Source organism: Podarcis pityusensis (assembly GCF_964106645.2).
Source record: "Podarcis pityusensis genome assembly, chromosome: 3".
Classification (NCBI taxonomy): Eukaryota; Metazoa; Chordata; class Lepidosauria; order Squamata; family Lacertidae; genus Podarcis; species Podarcis pityusensis.
In genome coordinates, this window is record NC_138026.1 from 16,369,323 (window position 1) to 16,388,339 (window position 19,017).

The window sequence follows — 19,017 nt, forward strand, 5'->3', positions numbered from 1 at the left end:
TAATAATAATAATAAAGAAAAGAGGAGTTGCAAGCAAATCTGCTTGAATATGTGGAACTAGCATATATGACGGAAAAGATCAGAGATCGACCAACCCAAAAGTTGAAAAGGGAAAGGGAAATCTATAGACAATATTTAAAAGAACAGTGTCCCCATATTAAAACTTTAGAATACTTTGAATAACTCTTGGAATTGAATAAGGTATAAAGAACACAAATAAGATTTAATAAAGACTAAGTTTATTTAAAAAAATAGAGGCAAGTAATTGAGGAAACAAAGAACCCGCATCAAGGAAGTCAGAAGTTGATGGCTGAAATACTTTTGTGTATTCGCGATGTACTGTTCTATTTTCTTCTTTATTTTTATTTGTAAGAGATATGCTGTGTGTTTTTTGTTCTGTTTTCTTTATTCTTTTTCTTTTTCTAAGTTTGTGTGTGTGTGTCTATGTTGATTTTAAACCAATAAAGACTGAATTAAAAGAGAGAGAGAGAGTAGTAAGATTGTCTTCCATGAAAATGGTCTTAACAGTCGGTCCGTAAGTGACTGTAGAGGCCAATATGCATAACTCTCAAGGTTTGTTTGTTTTTTTAAAATGCCTGTTTTCAGCTGGATTGTGCCCATAGTTCACATACATATTCTGTACCCTAATATTTATTTATTTAGGTGCTTCGGGTCAAGAATACAGTTTATGCTGGATGCCCAGTCACCCCATATTCCAAGTGACTACCAACATACAGAAACCCTAGAAATCTCAGTGCTTCTCTAAAATGGTTTCAGTCTCTGAGAATTGTGGTTGGGGAAATCATATCACAGTCAAAACTGCCGTGAGAAGGGTAATTGTTTTGGGGGAAGGGAGAAGGGAGAAGGGTATCACAGCTGACAACATTGAGCCTAGTGATCCAGTCCATGATCTATGCAGCCCACAGTGATCAGGTTTTGCAATATGCTTTCGTATAATGAATTCAGAGATAAAGAGCTCTGCTTGTGTTCTGGAAGATCGTTCTGAATATAGAAACGGAATCTTATGCATGTCTACGCACATACCCAGACACACATAGGGAAGGGGTGTGTGACTTACTGCGGACTGGCTCTTTAAAATTAGATCTGCACAGGAAGCGTAGAGATGCCTCCCACAGAGAAAAGGATTTAGATGCAGCCACAGAGGGAGGCAGGCTTCCGATTTCTCTCAGCTACAAGGCAGATGTGCGATTCCGTCTTTAGTCCTGCACAGCATCACTAGATAACCTTCAGTGCTGCGCTTCCAGCAGGACTGCAAGCATTCTGTGGAGTGTAGCGCACTAAGAACTCAGAATCTCTGCACGGCATCAAAGAGACAAAGCATAGCCTTGAAACAGGTAAAGTCTGATTTGTACTTTTTAAAAAATGCTGTATTTATTATTTTGCAAGGTACAGGAAGCTGATTTGGAAAATGTATAAACTCCTAATTTGCTTTTTTAAAATACGGTAGATAAATAGCTGTACCTATCAACTGATTTTGAGCTTGGGTGTTTTCTGCTGTTCTTCTGCAGCAATTTGGCACACATACACCTCCCCAAACATTGTCCTGGATTGATTTCTAGAAATTATTTACACCCTGATCCTAACACATTTCCTTGGTGGGGGTGGCAAAGGTCTCATTGTTTTTCGTGAAACTTACTTCCAGATAAAGCTGCTTCAGCTGGCATTCTGAAGACTTTTCAATTACAAGATTTATGCTAGTCTCCAGTAACAAAAAGGCAATAAGCATTGTGGGACCTCAGAGACATCAGTTTATTGGGCTGCCCACAAAAACCGATGTCTCCGTGAACCACCAAAAATCCTCAAAGATTCTATGCTGCTTTATCATCAATCATCACCGTTGTTAGTATCTTCAGGCTCATTTTGGTGAGGTTTGCTAACATAAATGGTAAGCGTGCATTTGTACCTCTGATGGCTGAAACATGATAAAGAATTGAACTTTGCCCGCAGAAGTTTCCTCTGGAAGGGGAAAAAAAATCCATCAGCACAGCTGCCTTGTGAACACTGATGTGCTTCTTGAAAAACACTGTTCGATGGGTGCAAGCGGGAGCTGATCTCCCCTGTTGTGCAGGCTTTCCTTTGCTGTCTAAAAAAAAAAAGCCATGCTGTTTAGTGGACATTGTTGAACAGCTACTGCCAACAGCTGCTTTTCTCAGTTGCTCTTTGGCATTTTTGTGCGCACAGCTTGGCATCCTAATATTATGAACCCAGAAGCAGGTCCATTTCCAGAGATGGGTTCAGAGTATTTGAAAGTATGATGGTGTGCTTCAAGGCAAAGTGGGTATGGAGACGAAAAGAAATTGTGTTGATTGCTACATGTAAATAAGTAAACCTTTCAACAAGAGGAAAGGGATCACTTGATTATTATTATTTCTAATTATACTTTACCCTCCAATCATTAAGCAGATAAAGCTCATTTAAATGCCCCTCTGTCCTCTTCCCCTTTTCCTGGTGAAGCTGGCATGGTCTCCAACCAGGAGAAACTGACAAAAGGCAACACTTTGCCAGTCTGCATCGTAAATAAAGTGGCCCTTTATTGTGTTGCTTTCAATATGACCAAACCAGGCTCAGAAGTTTGCATCTCATACGTTTGTGAACGCAAGAAAAATTTCTGACCCATCCGCAGAAGTAAATGATACGTACCATGTGAATTAGCAATGCACAGGTTATAAACAAAGCCTGAATTGCACAAGTCAGTCGGTTCTGTGCATTGCGCATCCACACAACTGCCGCCAAATAACTGCTCCAGGATTTATGCACCCATCCAGTGCTGCAGATGTCCATCATCACTGTTGGGAATGGGGAAACCTTCCCCTAGGCAGGGCTCAGTGAATGAATCAGAGCCATACACAAAACTTTGGAGCATTTATATTTTATCAAGGAGAGGCTGGAGAATTGAACCTGGAGAGGCTGGGAATTGAACCTGGAACCTTCTGCATGCAAACCAGATGCTCTACCGCTGAGCCACAGCCCATCGAGATATGCAGACATGGATACAACTCCTTTATCTGCCAAAGCAGGTTCTCCTTCATGGAGAGCACGTGTTGCAGTGGGAGCAACCACGACATCCCCTGTTGCTGGGTGGGTTAGTTTGGATGGCCATGAATTTGATTGGACACCTTCAGTTGTTGCTGGGGGAAATTTATTGTTGCAATTTTATTTGATTGATGGGGGTGCTATATATGTTCCCTGTGTGGAGCGTTGAGCTTCCTCTTTTTGCTGCGAACATCGGATTGCCTGCCCAGCCTCCCTTTATTTAGGGTTTGTTTGCGCTGACCTTGCTATGCGTGTCATGGGGTTGTCTGCTTTGGGGCAGGGGCGTGGTAGGAATTTCACCATTTGGCTGATTGGCTGGTGCCATTTGGGTTTTGCCTACTGCGTAGCAAATCGACACAACATGTAAGGTTGCGGTTAGGTAAAGGTAAAGGGACCCCGGACCATTAGGTCCAGTCGTGGCCGACTCTGGGGTTACAGCGCTCATCTCACTTTATTGGCCAAGGGAGCCGGCGTACAGCTTCCAGGTCATGTGGCCAGCATGACTAAGCTGCTTCTGGCAAACCAGAGCAGCGCACGGAAACGCCGTTTACCTTCCCGCCGGATCGGTACCTATTTATCTACTTGCACTTTGACTTGCTTTCGAACTGCTAGGTTGGCAGGAGCAGGGACTGAGCAACGGGAGCTCACCCCGTTGCGGGGATTCGAACCGCTGACCTTCTGATCGGCAAGTCCTAGGCTCTGTGGTTTAACCCACAGCGCCACCCACGTCCCAAGGTTGCGGTTAGGCACTCGTTAATTTTTGGTTGGTGGAGGGGGCATGGATTGGCTGTGCCTGCCCCTCCAATGCTGCTGCTGCAAGGCTTTTCCCTTAAAGGAATCCAGGGGCTCGCCATGCTTTTGTCCGTATCCCTGACAAAGGGCTAGGGCCATGCAAGAGCCCCTGGGAGCATTTGGGGAGAGGGGAGAGCCTGGCGCCCAGCTTTATTCTCTCCCCAAAATTGTTTACCCTTTCTGACTTCCGCAAGGGTGCGGTTGTTTGTTCTGTTCCTACCTCCAAGTGGGAACAGATAGTCACTAACCAATGCCTAAGCAACCACTCACGTACTGTAATTCAATAAAATTGTGGCCAAAATTATGCCAAAAACCAAAACGATGTGTGAACTGTGTTTTTATTCGGGGGTGTCTTGGGGGTCCTCGACACACAAATGTGAACATGCAAGAAAACAAACAATCCCCTGAAGTTTGTGGTTTCAGATTTGTTGTTCCGCTCCCTTGAAAGCTAGACTTCCCAGCATCCCTGAGCCTATCCTCAGATGCATGCTGAAAATCAGTTTTGCTGACTGACCCAAACCAAAGCTTATGCCATTGCACAGTTTGGAAATCTGACACTGTGTATCTGTTTAACCACTTCCAAAATAATAATAAAAAGCCTTGTTGGCGTGAGATTGCTTCCACTCAATTTAATTACTTATAACATTCCAAAGTGCACAAGATGCACTTTCTTTCAAGATGCAGTTTCTCTCTGAGCCCTTAGCAGATTGTAAAAGAATTGAAGGAAAAGTCCATGACATGTGCTCTGAAGTGAGGTGACACAGTCTAGTGGCAATTTCCAGAGAGGCAGCTGAGGAAATTTGTTACTGTGTTGGCAGCCATTAACAAGGCAGTATTGGTGACAACACAAAGATCTGGTAGCTTCACCCAGCTCTATATAATTGCTACACAAATAGGTAGACTAGAAGGAGCATAACCTAACCTGGAAAATATTTGTTTTTACCTCTCTCACCTACCCCGATATGTTATTTCAAAATGCTACTGTAAAGCACTGCATCTCAAATATTTATTGCGAGTGATATAAATGCAGAGCAGTTGGAAATATTTACACATGGTCTGCCAAAGCTTTATTCATTTCCTGATATATGGCTCTTTAGCACAGGAATGCCTCTGCTTTCCCATACATTTGCTGCTCCCTCTGATTCTCTTTTCTGTTCTGATTTTAAAAGGTGAGGAATGGCTGGGTCGCTGTCAAAGATCCCAATTTGCAGAAGTGTAAGCTCTCTTCCCTGGCTGGACCTTCCTGGGAGATACTGAGAAGGCATAAGCTCACAACAGCTTCCTCGTGAGATAAGAAGAGACTGACCAGAGCAACATCATGAGGCATGAATGGCACCCTACCAACGACACGCTCGCGAGCACCAACTTTGCTGCAATATACAGCCACTTCAGCAGAGACGTTTCCTTTTACCCAAACTACAGTTTCCCCTTCAACTTCAGCTACAACGACTATGATCTACCCCTGGACGATGGCGATGACGTGACCAAGACCCGCACTTTCTTCGCCGCCAAGATCGTCATCGGCGTGGCGCTGGTTGGTATCATGCTGGTCTGTGGCATCGGCAACTTTGTCTTCATCGCCGCCCTGGCCCGATATAAGAAGCTGCGCAATCTCACCAACCTTCTCATTGCAAACCTGGCTATCTCTGACTTCATTGTGGCCATCGTCTGCTGCCCTTTTGAGATGGACTACTATGTGGTCCGGCAGCTGTCCTGGGAACATGGCCATGTGCTCTGCGCCTCGGTCAACTACTTGCGCACTGTCTCACTCTACGTCTCCACCAATGCGCTCTTGGCGATTGCTGTGGACAGGTAAGGAGGGTAATTGGAAATGGGTTTGCCTGTAGCTAGAGAGGGTGGGATCTGCCAGTTTCTCATTTCCCACGTCTTAAATTCAGTTCTCCACCCAATTTTTGTTTTTGTTTTCTTCTTCCAAAGCCTCAGCATTTTGGTGCAAATTCCTCCTAATAAACTCATTTTTATGTGCAATTTTGACGGATGTATACATTTGTGCAAGCAAATTTCCTTAAGAGAATGCAATCTTGGATGTTATTTTCACTAATGTATTGATTTTTATGTGCACCGTTCCCTAATATATGCATTTTTATCAATAACGATTCCTTGGAGAACCATATCGCAAAATTGCGTGAACTTCTAAGGGATGTGTATTTTGGTTCTATATTGTAGAATATATTTTAGAATATATTTCATGTACACTATTCCCTAACATATGCATTTTCATCAACACCGATTGCTTGGAGAATTGCACTGCAAAATTGTGTGAACTTCTAAGGCATGTGTATTTTGGTTCTATATTGTAGAATATATTTTAGAATATATTTCATGCACTCTATTATCCAAACAGATTTTCCCTTTAAATACACATTAGCAATTTAAATACTGAACAGTTAATTAGGCACTCAAGTCTTCTCTCCGCTTCAGAATCTATGTACATCGTGCTCCAAAATGCAACACACTTCGCAGTGTACACACTTCACAGCATCTCAGAGGCTTGAGGTGAAAGGACTTTGTGACATTTTGGCTTAGCAGAGTGGATGATGCAGACTGTTTTCCCAGCAAAGGGCAACCTGATTCTTCTTTTTTCATTTTTTGCAATTTAATCTTTATTGATTTTGCATATTAAGTCCATTCACCACAAAAAGAACAAAAGAAAAAACAAAGCCCATCAAATACAAAGAAAACGTTACATATAAAATAAAATCATTCCATACGTTAAGACTCCTGTCTTCCTCAGTACGCGTCCTTCGTTTCCTTGTTGTCTGCATATTGTATGACCTTTAACTTATCATAAATTACCTATAATCTTTGTCGCATATAACATTGCAGAAGTGAATCAAAGCATGTCAAAGATTCCATATATGAACAATGCTCTTTTGAATATAATCGGTATATATCCCATTCTTTGTTAAACCTTTGCAGTGCTTTTTTTCTGGGGGTACCCTTAACATTTTGTGAATCTAAGTTTGGCCTCATTGAGGGGCAGTATTTCAATATGAGTAGGAAAATGAGAGTACCTCTAAACATTTTTTTAAAGAAAAAAAGCACTGAACTTTGGGTTTGTCTGGTTCCTAATTTTTCCTGTCATCTTTGCCAATTCTGCATGATCAAATAATTTCGCTTGCCACTCCATTTTAGTTGGTATTGTATCTCCCTTCCACCATTTGGCTATCAGCATTCTTGTGGCAGAAGGGCAACCTGTTTCAGCCCTGGGGTTTGCAATACTCAATAGAAGGATTTCCTTTTCCTTGCACACCTTCTCAGGCAGCCCATTGTTTTGCACCTCTGATCTGGACACGAATTATCCTTCCAGGTCCCTGTGCTCTATCTTTCCAGGCTGTTGTAGCCAGCAGTTGTGGGGAAAGAGAGAGAAGGGGTGCCAAAAGCAGGTTTAAAAGCCATGAAAGAAATACCCCATCTCTTAATCTTTTATTTAAACAAAAATCCAGATAAATAAATGCCTAGGATTGATTTAATTTCATTTCATTACCATTTAATATTAAAAATCGCTCAGCAGGTTAGCTTGTGAGTATGCAAGGATGCATTACAGTGGATTATCTTTTGTTTCCAATTCAAAGCATGATTCAGCAGAAGCAAAAAAGATTTCTTTTTCAATTTATGAGAAAATTTAGGTTGAAGCACTGCTTCATAATCACTGCAAAGGATTTCAGTGCTGGGGTCAAACGTCTGCAATCAAAGCTAGCTTTTGCTGCATGTGGCTTATCCAGCCATCCTCTTATTTGAAAAATGAGTTTCTAGTCATCTTGAAGTTTTAAAACAATATCCTCTCTGAGTGTGAAACCTGAGCATGATTTGAAAGAGATACCTTGGGAACTAGCAATAATTATCATTAAGGAGCTGGTGGGGATAGTGTATGCCATTAGTATACCAAATTGCCAAGCAGAACCAGAAGCACGCAGCAATTGGCAGAGTCTATCCTCCTTTATAAAAAGAATAATAATAATCATTTTATTATTTATACCTCACCCATCTGGCTGGGTTTCCCCAGCCACTCTGGACAGCTTCCAGCACATATAAAAATATTTTAAAAATGGATGGCAAACATTAAAAACATCCGGAGCTTGAGGGTCACATAACTAGTATTTGTACTGAAGGGCACTTCCAAGAAACTTGCTTATTGAACATTTATCCTGATTTTTTTTGGGGGGAGGGGTAGGCTAGATCATGTTGCCTCAAAGCACTTTTTCCAGTGCAAAGCAGTGAAAGCAGATTTGTTGTACAAGACCTCTTAATCAACTGTGGTTGTGCAATCTGAATTTCCTGGCATGTGGTCGAATCCCATTCAACAGACTGAAAGTGCCCCCAAGCCAAATAAACTTTGCCTCCTCTTTGCGTAACAACCTAATTTTGACAGGTCAGAATGGCGTCTTTGGGGTTTTCGGCATCTTTTGAAATTACCAATAATACGGCAGACTTGTTGGCGCACAAACATAAATGGCCTTTGACGAATCCATTTCTACAGACTATTATTGTTTAGTGATCATATAATGGCCGTATCTTTGCAATATGGGATCATAATCTGGAAGAGCGGCAATCTTCTCTCTCTCTCTCTCTCTTAGTCTCAGCTCTGGAGAGACCAGTATTATTTCTGCAATTATGTTTAGTGCCAAGGAAATTTATTTTCTGAATGTTTTATATAAAAACGTAGGCTTGTAACATCAATGGAAAATCTACAGCTAATGTTCCTCCATTGTAATAGGACACATTAATATATAAGAAATGTGTTTAGTATACAGCCACATATCAGAAAAAAAAGAACTACACTGATAAATGTCCAAGATTTTAATTCTGAAGCAGAAATAAAGAGTAACAACATGCTTCTCAAGGAGTGAGACTAGTAGAATGCAAAGTATTAGGCTTCGGGAAGAGAATTCAGTAGAGGTGAAAGTTGAAGGGGGGAACCTAGTAGCTTAATGGGCAGTCTGGCTTTGTGAAACACCAATGTAGCTTTGAAATTGGTTTTATGTAGCATTCTCTTCTCTGATAAGAGGCCCGCGGTAACCTAGAAAGGGAATTAAAAATCACAGTGCATTCTGATACTCCAAGAGCTAGTAGAAGTCGATTGCAAGATTGATGGAACCACTGTCACCATCCCCACTGTCACTTCCATGCAGCGCTTGTTGTCTGTTACCAGTTCACCTGCAGAACAATTTTTAAGAAACTAAAGTCACAGAAGCTGAAATATTTCATCTTAAGAATTTTTCCATCTGGATTTTTTTTAAAAAAAATTAAAAATATGCTATTTTCTTATACCTGTGGGTTTTATTCCCCCCCCACACTTCCTCCCTCTTCCCCTGCTCTCCAGTTACCCGAACTCAGCTTCTATCTTCACCGACATCTGTGGATACTTGAGTCCTTGTGGAAGAGAAATTCATTTCGGTACTCCTTTAAAGCCAAATTTGCGCTATCGAATTTGCACTTTCCGAAACAATATGAGAACCGAGCGCAGCTAGCCTTCAAAATTTGGACTCATCAGAATTTTGCAGTGCAATTCTCCAGCCCAACGATGTTTGCAAAACGTTAGAGGAAAGTGTGTATAATAGAAAATAGCATACAAAAATGCATTATGTTAGGGGAAAATTTGCTTGCAAAAATGTGTGCATTAGTGAAAAGCCATATGAAAAGATTAATCATAGCATCATGGAGTTGGAAGAGACCACAAGGGTCATCTATTCCAACCCCCTGCAATGTAGAAATCTTTTGCCCAACGTGGGGCTCAAACTCGTGACCCTGAGATTAAGAGTCTCATGCTTTTCTGACTGAGCTATAAAAAAATGCATGAAGCTCTATGCAGTCCCAGGAACGCGTGGCGCTGTGGTTTAAACCACAGAGCCTAGGGCTTGCCGATCAGAAGGTCGGCGGTTCAAATCCCCACGATGGGGTGAGCTCCCATTACTTGATCCCTGCTCCTGCCCACCTAGCAGTTTGAAAGCACGTCAAAGTACAAGCAGATAAATAGGTATCGCTCCGGTGGGTAGGTAAACGGCATTTCCGTGTGCTGCTCTGGTTCACCAGAAGCAGCTTAGTCATGCTGGCCACATGACCCGGAAGCTGTACTCCGGCTCCCTTGGCCAATAAAGCGAGATGAGCACCGCAACCCCAGAGTTGGCCACGACTGGACCTAATGGTCAGGGGTCCCTTTACCTTTACTACGCAGTCCCATATGGTCTAACTCCTGTGATGCAATCCCTTGTGTACAGAGGGGAATCGTTTTAGTCTGTTAGAGGTGAGAGTGGGGGCTGTAGAAGGGGACACAGAGCATGGCTAATTTCTCATGCTTTGCCTATGGGAGAAGCAAGGGACCCTCTTAGAGTGTAATGCTGGGAGCTCCTCTATCTAGACTCAGGTTGTATATATGTGTAAATAAGGTAAAGGGAATGGGACACACCCTCTTGTGCTTGCCGATTGGAAGGTCAGCAGTTCGAATCCCTGTGACAGGGTGAACTCCCATTGCTCTGTCCCAGCTCCTGCCAACCTAGAAGTTCAAAAGCACGCCAGTGCAAGTAGATAAATAGGTACTGCTGCGGCGGAAAGGTAAACGGCGTTTCTGTGCACTCTGGTTTCCATCATGGTGTCCCGTTGTGCCAGAAGCGGCTTAGTCATGCTCGCCACATGACCCGGAAAGCTGTCTGTGGACAAACACCGGCTCCCTCGGCCTGAAAAATGAGATGAGCACCACACCACATAGTCACTTTTGACTGGACTTAACCATCCAGGGGTCCTTTACCTTTTTACCTTTTATGTGTAAATAAACCATATATCATAAAGACACTTCAGTCTCTGCAGATCCTCACTTCCAGAAGGAAACACAAACCCTGGGTAAGTGCCTGGAACCACTGGAATCTCTCACTGCATGGAGATTGGGATGGCATTTAACACAACATAGAGATAGAGATAGAGATAGAGATAGAGATAGAGATAGAGATAGAGATAGAGATAGAGATAGAGATAGAGAGAGAGAGAGAGAGAGAGAGAGATAGAGATAGAGATAGAGATAGAGATAGAGATAGATATGGAAGGAGATGAATAATATTAGTAATGATACTACTAATGATACAGTGAAACATACATATATGTTCAGTAGCCCCAACCCCTGCTCTTCTACCAATCGGCTGGGGAGCAGGGAGAGATTCTGCTGCACTTGAATGAGGTAGGAAACAAGGGGGAGCGAAGCCCTCTTTTTACCTTAACAAATGACCTCTGGATCTGCAATGATCTGCAAGAAGGTCTTGAATGATCTCTCCTTCTTGGTTCCTCAGCTATAAGACCTTCTTACGATGATGCTGCCCCCAAAAGGGGAAAAGGTAAAGGTAAAGGGACCCCTGACCTTTAGGTCCAGTCACGGATGACTCTGGGGTTGTGGCGCTCATCTCGCTTTACTGGCCGAGGGAGCCGGCGTACAGCTTCCAGGTCATGTGGCCAGCATGACTAAGCTGCTTCTGGTGAACCAGAGCAGTGCATGGAAACACCATTTACCTTCCCGCCAGAGTGGTACCTATTTATCTACTTGCACTTTGAAGTGCTTTCGAACTGCTAGGTGGGCAGGAGCACGGACCGAGCAACGGGAGCTCACCCCATTGTGGGGATTCGAACTGCTGACCTTCTGATCGGCAAGCCCTAGGCTCTGTGGTTTAGACCACAGCGCCACCCAAGTCCCCCTTTAAAGGTAAAAAGAGGCTCCCGATCTGGATACCCAAAACAGGGTTGTGTGTGTGAAGAACAAGCATCAAATAGGCTTAAAAAAGAGAAGCAAATTTAGCGGGCAGGTCCTTGGGGCCACATTAAAATATTTAAGGGACCGTACGCAGCCTGCAGGCCACAGGTTAGCCCCTCTTGATTTAAAGCCACATCCAACCACTTCAATAGAGGTCCACTTTGGGAACATGAATCCTGATATAGTGTTACTCCTTCCTACAGATTTCCCTGTCTAGATCAGGGCGAATGCTTATTTATCTTGGGTTTGCACCAGCTGATGTTATCGAAAGAGGGAAGGTTTCATGCTCACTCCCACCGGCTCTGAGAATAAGAGAAGCAAAATAGCTTTCACTCTTGTCAACCAAAGCACTAATGCTTATGGAAAGCTGTGCATGAAATCTTAATTCCCAGTGTCTTTCTTTCAGAGGAATTCTCGCATTCCTATCAGGACCTTAATTCACAGACGCTGTTAGGAATCAATGCAAACCTCTTGCGTTTGCCTTCATGTGGAAATATGAACACACTGCATTCTCGGTTGATTAAAAACATTAATCTCGAATAAGAACAAACTGTCAATACATGCAGACAGAATGTGTTTCAACTTCCCATCTGAGTAGCTGGGCAGCTACAGATAAGAAGTGCTGGAAACCATTCATGTTACAGGAAAGCATCAGGTATAATTAGGAGTTTGCCTACAACCTTTTTCAGTGCAGGAAAGTATTTTGCAGCCAATTGCTGCTGAAAGAAATGGTATGGAAAACATGGTCTTGCTTTATGATGAGCCACGACTGTAACACTACTCTGAAATCTAAAGAGACGGCCCCAGGTGACCGTGGGATCCACTGATTAATACAAGAGAAAATCAGGGCATTGGCTGAGTAAGCCCTATAACCTTGTCACTTTCCTGATGTCACAGGGCTTGTATTTTTTAAAACCATAGTCTGTATTTTTAATATATATATCATTTTGCCTTTTAGGGTGCTTACCCTCTCAAGCAATCAGTAAAGCAACAATACAATAAGATTACAGACAACATTAAGTAACATTAAAATAACTGCAGTAAATAAAATCATTGCTAAAAAAAATCACCCAGAAACAATCTAAATTTTTAATAATGATAATAATAATAATAATAATGACTCTAAAACCTCATGTCATTATACTTTAAGACAAAATCTGATATGCTCCTTTGCACCATCAGCAGAGACACTCCCAGGATCAGGGGTTTGGGTTTGGATTGCAGGGTTATGCACCGCCATCAATATTATGCCAGCCCAAGAAGGGATGTGGGTGATGCTGTGGTCTAAACCACTGAGCCACTTGAGCTGTGCCTATTGGAAGGTCGGCAATTCAAATCCCTGTGACAGGGTGAGCTCCCGTTGCTTGGTCCCAGCTCCTGCCAACCTAGCAGTTCAAAAGCATACCAATGCAAGTAGATAAATAGGTACCACTGTGGCGGGAAGGTAAACAGCATTTCCATGCACTCTGGTTTCTGTCACGGTGTCCCGTTGCACCAGAAGCAATTTAGTCATGCTGGCCACATGACTCGGAAAACTGTCTGTGGACAAATGCTTGCTCTCTCAGCCTGAAAGCGAGATGAGCACCACAACCCCATAGTTGCCTTTGACTGGACGTAACCGTCCAGGGGTCCTTTATCTTTACCTTTGCCTGTCAGCCCAACGTATTTCCTCAATATTGATTACAGTGTTGGTGGGAGTTAAGAAAAAGACTTGCTATTTCTACCCAGTAACAAGTAAATATAATTTAACATAATTTAATTGCAAGCCTTTCCTAACAAGAATTTGGAAACATCTGTCTTTTGCAGGTACCTCGCCATCGTTCACCCACTGAAACCCAGGATGAACTACCAAACAGCAACCTTTCTGATTGCCGTTGTCTGGATCGTCTCTCTAATCATTGCCATCCCATCCGCGTATTTTGCGACGGAAACCGTATTATTCATGATCAAAAACCAAAAGAAAATTTTCTGTGGCCAGATTTGGCCTGTCGACCAGCAGATGTATTACAAATCCTATTTCCTCTTTATCTTTGGCATCGAGTTTGTCGGACCCGTTCTCACCATGACCCTCTGCTATGCCAGGATCTCGCGGGAACTTTGGTTCAAAACGGTCCCGGGCTTTCAGACGGAACAGATCCGGAAGAGGCTCCGTTGCCGGAGGAAAACGGTTCTGGTGCTGATGTGTATCCTGACGGCCTATGTCCTCTGCTGGGCACCTTTCTACGGATTCACAATCGTCCGTGATTTTTTCCCCACTGTGTTTGTGAAAGAGAAGCATTACCTTACCGCCTTTTACATAGTGGAATGCATAGCCATGAGCAACAGCATGATAAACACCATGTGCTTCGTAACAGTAAAGAACAACACCATGAAGTACTTCAAGAAGATCATGTTGCTCAGATGGAGGTCCACCTACCATGGAGCCAAGTCTAGTGTAGATACCGACATCAGAACTAGTGCCATGCCTGTGACAGAGGTGGATTGCATTAGGCTAAAGTGAAATTTGGGCAGAAATCTCCTCACAGCAAAGATTCCTTTGTGGTGTGTGGCCTCATGATTTCATCTAACTTTCTTTTCTTTCTTCACATGGACAGATCTTTCCATGTTCTCTTAGACTCTTTTTCAAAGAGGGCCAGACTTGATGAAGTGAAGGGCCGTGGAGGCCGACCAAAGGGCCAACCAAAGTTGTTGAGCTTCTTTTAGGATTGAAGTTGTTGAGGTATTTTTAGGTATTTTACCCCAGGAAATGAACTGCCACAGGGGCTGGATTAAACCGACCGGTGGGCAGAATTAGGCCCCCAAAATGGACTTCGGACAGACCACTGGGAAATGAAATTGTGTAGCCACACGCCACCCGATTTTGCTACATCCCAGTTTCGCTTTTATTAGACTATACTATTTACACTTGGCACTCTAAAAGCGCCCCCCCCCCCCGCAAATCCTTAATCACATAAAATGTTATTCTTACAAACACAGGATTCCATCTTGACTCTCACCAGAATTTCCCGATTTTGTTTTGGTTTTTTCTTAGGATAACTGCAAGAAAACTCATGGTTTATCTAAGACAAACAGAAGGCAGGCGAATGTCTAAGATCAGCAAAATGCTTTATGGATCAAATATTTATGCTTCACATATGCTTCCTGTATTTTCTGAACATGCCCAAGCAACTCCATATGTTTCTTCCTGATGGACACTAGCATTTCTGGAACCAAGCTCGCTTTCTGTCAAAAAATAATCTCTTCCGCAATAGTGTTTCCTACTTGAGTAATGTTCTTTTATTACAAAAAAAAAATTTTTTTTGCCATACTTTGGCCCAGTTTGGACTCATGGGTGGAATGTTATTTTTTCTTGTATCTTCATGTTCTTGATAAATGGAGCAGTGACATGTTGCTGTAATTGGTCTCTTGAGTTCTTCGGATTTTTAGTGATGGATATAATGCTAACTTACCTGTGCAAATGAGGGGGAAGCTGGATCCCTACATCTGTAAATCACATGTCCCAAATTTTTCAGTACCATGGTATTATTTCATGCTTGTGGTCATTACTTAATCGGTGGGGTCTGTCTGCTGTTTTAGGCTGCTTGGCTTATGTTATTACAGGATATCAAAGCAGAGACAGGTTCACATGAACTTATGTCCTTTCGATGGAGATGGCACCTTGGACCTTATACTTGTGCTCCGAGCCCCAAAACCCGTCCCCCATGGAAATAAAGACACAGTGGAGAGAGAATTTAGTTTAAAGGTTAATGGGCAAATTTTGGCCACAACTTTAGTGAATACACAAGTGTGACTGGTATTGGCTTAGGCATCGGTATCAAAACTATAACTAGCTCCTGCCCACCCTGCAGGAAGCCTGGAAGGGTAAACAACCAGCAGGGGGAACTCCATCAATGCATATTGACTGGGGCTCAGCCCTGGGGTTCCCGAGGGTTCTGGCATGGCCCTAGCCCCTCCCCGAGCTTCGGGCGAGATCCAGACCCCCGTATTCCTTTAAAGGAATACCCTATTAATTGGAGGGGCAGGTGATGGCTACACCTCCCCTCCCCACATTCCCCTAAACCAATGCCTAACCGCCAAACCTTACAAAGTTGTGACGATTGCTAAGAGGTAGGCAAAAACCAAGTGGCCACAGCCAATCTGCCACATTGGACAAAAATCCTACTTGGCCTCCGTTCCAAAACAGGTGATCAACCGAAGTCCAAAGCAAGGCCAGACACGACTTAACTAACGGGTGGGCGGGCGGGTGTTTGGCTGCACGAAGCAAGAGAGGGTCCCCATGTCGTGCCGTCGAATAAATACCCCCAACCCCCAACCTTGCCACGTTGCTGATTGGCTAAAGGCCAGTGGCCTAATTGGGGCACCACCGGCTGGAGCGGGGCAAGCCCCGCCCACAAGCCAATTGGGGAAGAGTTCCAGGGCCGTGCACAACATGGACCCTCAGTTAGAGGATCCAACTTGCAGTGCATCTGCTCTTACTAGGGAGTTATGGACTTTGGGGGTACACAGGGGTACGCATACCTCTAAACATTTTGTGAATCTAGGTTTGACCTCCCTGAAGGGCCGTTATTTCAATATTAGTAAGAAAATGAGAGTATCCCTGACTTTTTTTTTTTTTTTTAAAGCACCAGGTAAGATGTTTTAGAAGTAGCTGAGGTGGTGCTCAAATTGGGGATGGGGAAGTAAGCCCACCTCCAGACTCCCCTAAATTTTAACCAAATCAGGCCCCCACTTGGAGCCTTCAAAACTGGGTACTGGCACAACAGGTTGGGAGGCAGAGCCCCTCCTAGAGATGGGGGAGTAATTTGGTTCCATTAGCTTTTTCATGCAAACCTACCGGATAAAACATTTCCTGAAACAATGTGTGAACCAAAACACAACCCTCCTTCACAATTCACACTCCTCCGAGTTTTGAGTTTTGGTTGTTTCTCCAACCAAATAACGAGTACCAAAAAGTGCATTTATTAGTGAAAGCAACATGTTGAAATGCGTATTAGGGGAAATTGCTTGCAAAAATGTATGTTGTAGGCAACATTGCATAGGAAAACATTAAATTTAGGAGAAAATGAGCACTAAACCATCACACACCGACACAGAACTGTGGAGAACGGGACTCAAGATGGGGAAAATGAGAAACCCAAATGGACAGGTTTGTCCATCTCTACCTCTGACCAACACACAAACACACCGTGCCAATATTTCAAGCCCTGGGTGATTCTTGTGGGTACACAGACCTGGGCATGGGGAGAATGGTCATTTAGTTAACACGCACACATATTGTTCTGGGTGTAAAAAATTATTCCTGAACAGGGGAGGGCCAGAGTTCAGTGGTGCAAAAAGGTCGTGCTTGCATTCAGAAGGTTCAACCCTTAACACCTTCAGCTAATAGCAGGGTAGAGAAAGATCTCTCACTTGAAACCTTGGGGAGACACTGCGAGTCAAAATAGACTATAGTGAAAAAGATTTATCAGTGATCTGACTCAGTACAGTGGTACCTTGGTTCTCAAACTTAATCCATTCGAAAACCAAGACGTGGCTTCCAATTGGCTGCAGGAACTTCCTGCAGCCAATCAGAAGCCGTGTTTGACATTTGGCTTCTGAAAAACGTTCACAAACCAGAACACTTAGTTCTTCGACAACTAAGCCGTTTGAGAACCAAGGTATATGGCAGCTTCAAATATTCAGCAAAGGACCAGATGTTGGGGGTGGGGGGTTACACAATGCCACACATACATGGGGAGTGAAGGACTGATGGAGTGACTAGGACTGCGGGCTAGCCCTATTCCCTATGTAGGCAGTGGATAAACACCTTGCCGTTCACTTATTTGGCTGGTGTGTGAAGGGGCTACATGCACACTTTGATCTATTTGTGGAGAGCTTCTTTATGGGGGGGAGACACCCCCCCCCATAAAGGAGGGTTAGGAAATAGTTCCGTTCCATCGTTTTATTCAACATAGTTCAGAACAAAGGAAAAACATGACTGATTGCTTCCACCGTTTAAGGTGGAACAGAACTATATTCTAATATCCTCCCCCTTTCCATGTAACCTGTAGTATCTGTGGTTCAACACAATTGCAACCTCTGTACATAAACCTTAAGTTGTTCTCTAAGGTTGTTAACGGAGAACAACTTAAGGTTTATGTACAGAGGTTGCAATTGGGTCGAACCACAGGTACTACAGGTTACACAGAAAGGGGGAGGATGTAAACGGTGGAACAGAACTATATACTAACAAGGAGCTCCCAAATGCCAGTCTAATAATAATAATAATAACAACAACAACAACAACAACATCAACAACAACAACAATTTATTATATGTACCCCGCCCATCTGGTTGGGTTTCCCCAGCCACTCTGGGCGGCTTCCAACAAAGATTAAGAATACATTAAAATGTCACACATTAAAAACTTCCCTGAACTGCCTTCAGATATCTTCTAAATGTCAGGTAGTTGTTTATCTCTTTGACATCTGATGGGAGGGCATTCCACAGGGCGGGCGCCACTACCGAGAAGGCATGGACAATGTGGTTGCTGTGTATGGTGGGGCTGTGTGGCTCCTGCTTACACCCCCTCTCATGTGTTCTTTTAACGTATGGTGGGGAGGTTGTCTGAAACCCCCTATCGTTAACTTTTTCAATCTGAACCGAGGGTGCTAGCCAGGTGCTTGTCCTAGGAACTCAAGATCCAACAGGATTGCAAGGACCAATGGCTACTGTAGTAAGAACGGCAGAGATCCAGAACGAAACCTTCTTGTATAAAATAGCTATGATGGTGGTACTTTGTATTGGCCAGTACCCAATCCTTAAAAGAAAAAAATACCTAATCTTCATAGGACCTCTAGAGAGATAATTATTTTTGGTTTTTGTTCAAAGTATTAGGGCTATGCTAATGTACAACCACAAAGAGTGCTTTCAGAGACAGTCAAAATAACCCCGCCCCCCAATGTTGCCCACCTTTTCTTGCCGGTGATTTGAGGGCTGTTTGCTAGCCAATTGGCAAATGTTTCATTGCTATATTTAACAAAGGGCATCTTCTTGAAAAAGTGGTCCTAACAAATTGGGGACTATGCAGTGAATGTGATTTCACAAAGTCATGTGGTAAATCCATCATATTTTTGTTATGTCAAGATGTCTTGACATAACAAAGTGAGGACAATGACCTTGCTCTGAATGAGCTTTTGCCTTTTGCTCACTTTTGCAGCAATTCTCTGAACTAAAATTGCTGAATTTTCTTGCTTTCTTGCAGTTGAAAAGTGCTTTCCTTTTGGTAAGAATAATCCTTGGGCTGGTGAAATTGATTTATCCACAGGTCTGAATTTATATGAGAATGTGGCTGCACTGAGCCTTCACATTTTAGACACAAATCCATACATCTAAAGTAACTCTTTTAATAGGAAATTCATGATATGGCAGATCAAAAT

General features: G+C 43.1%; 1 protein-coding gene across 1 annotated transcript; it reads left to right on the plus strand.

Moving 5' to 3' along the window:
* Positions 1-990: 990 nt before the first annotated feature.
* On the plus strand, positions 991-17,151 carry LOC308473544 (prokineticin receptor 2-like). The gene is made up of 3 exons (XM_080999263.1): positions 991-1,355; positions 5,016-5,658; positions 13,406-17,151. The coding sequence occupies exons 2-3, from the start codon at positions 5,165-5,167 to the stop codon at positions 14,097-14,099; spliced, it is 1,188 nt and encodes a 395-aa protein (XP_080855389.1). The 5' UTR covers positions 991-1,355; positions 5,016-5,164; the 3' UTR covers positions 14,100-17,151.
* The last annotated feature ends 1,866 nt before the right edge of the window (positions 17,152-19,017 follow it).

Bases quoted from the DNA above. Each gene is read 5' to 3' on its own strand.
- LOC308473544 (XM_080999263.1), top strand. From the start codon at position 5,165: ATGAGGCATGAATGGCACCCTACCAACGACACGCTCGCGAGCACCAAC. The intron at 5,659-13,405 runs GTAAGGAGGGTA...TGTCTTTTGCAG, and splicing joins TTGGCGATTGCTGTGGACAG to GTACCTCGCCATCGTTCACC.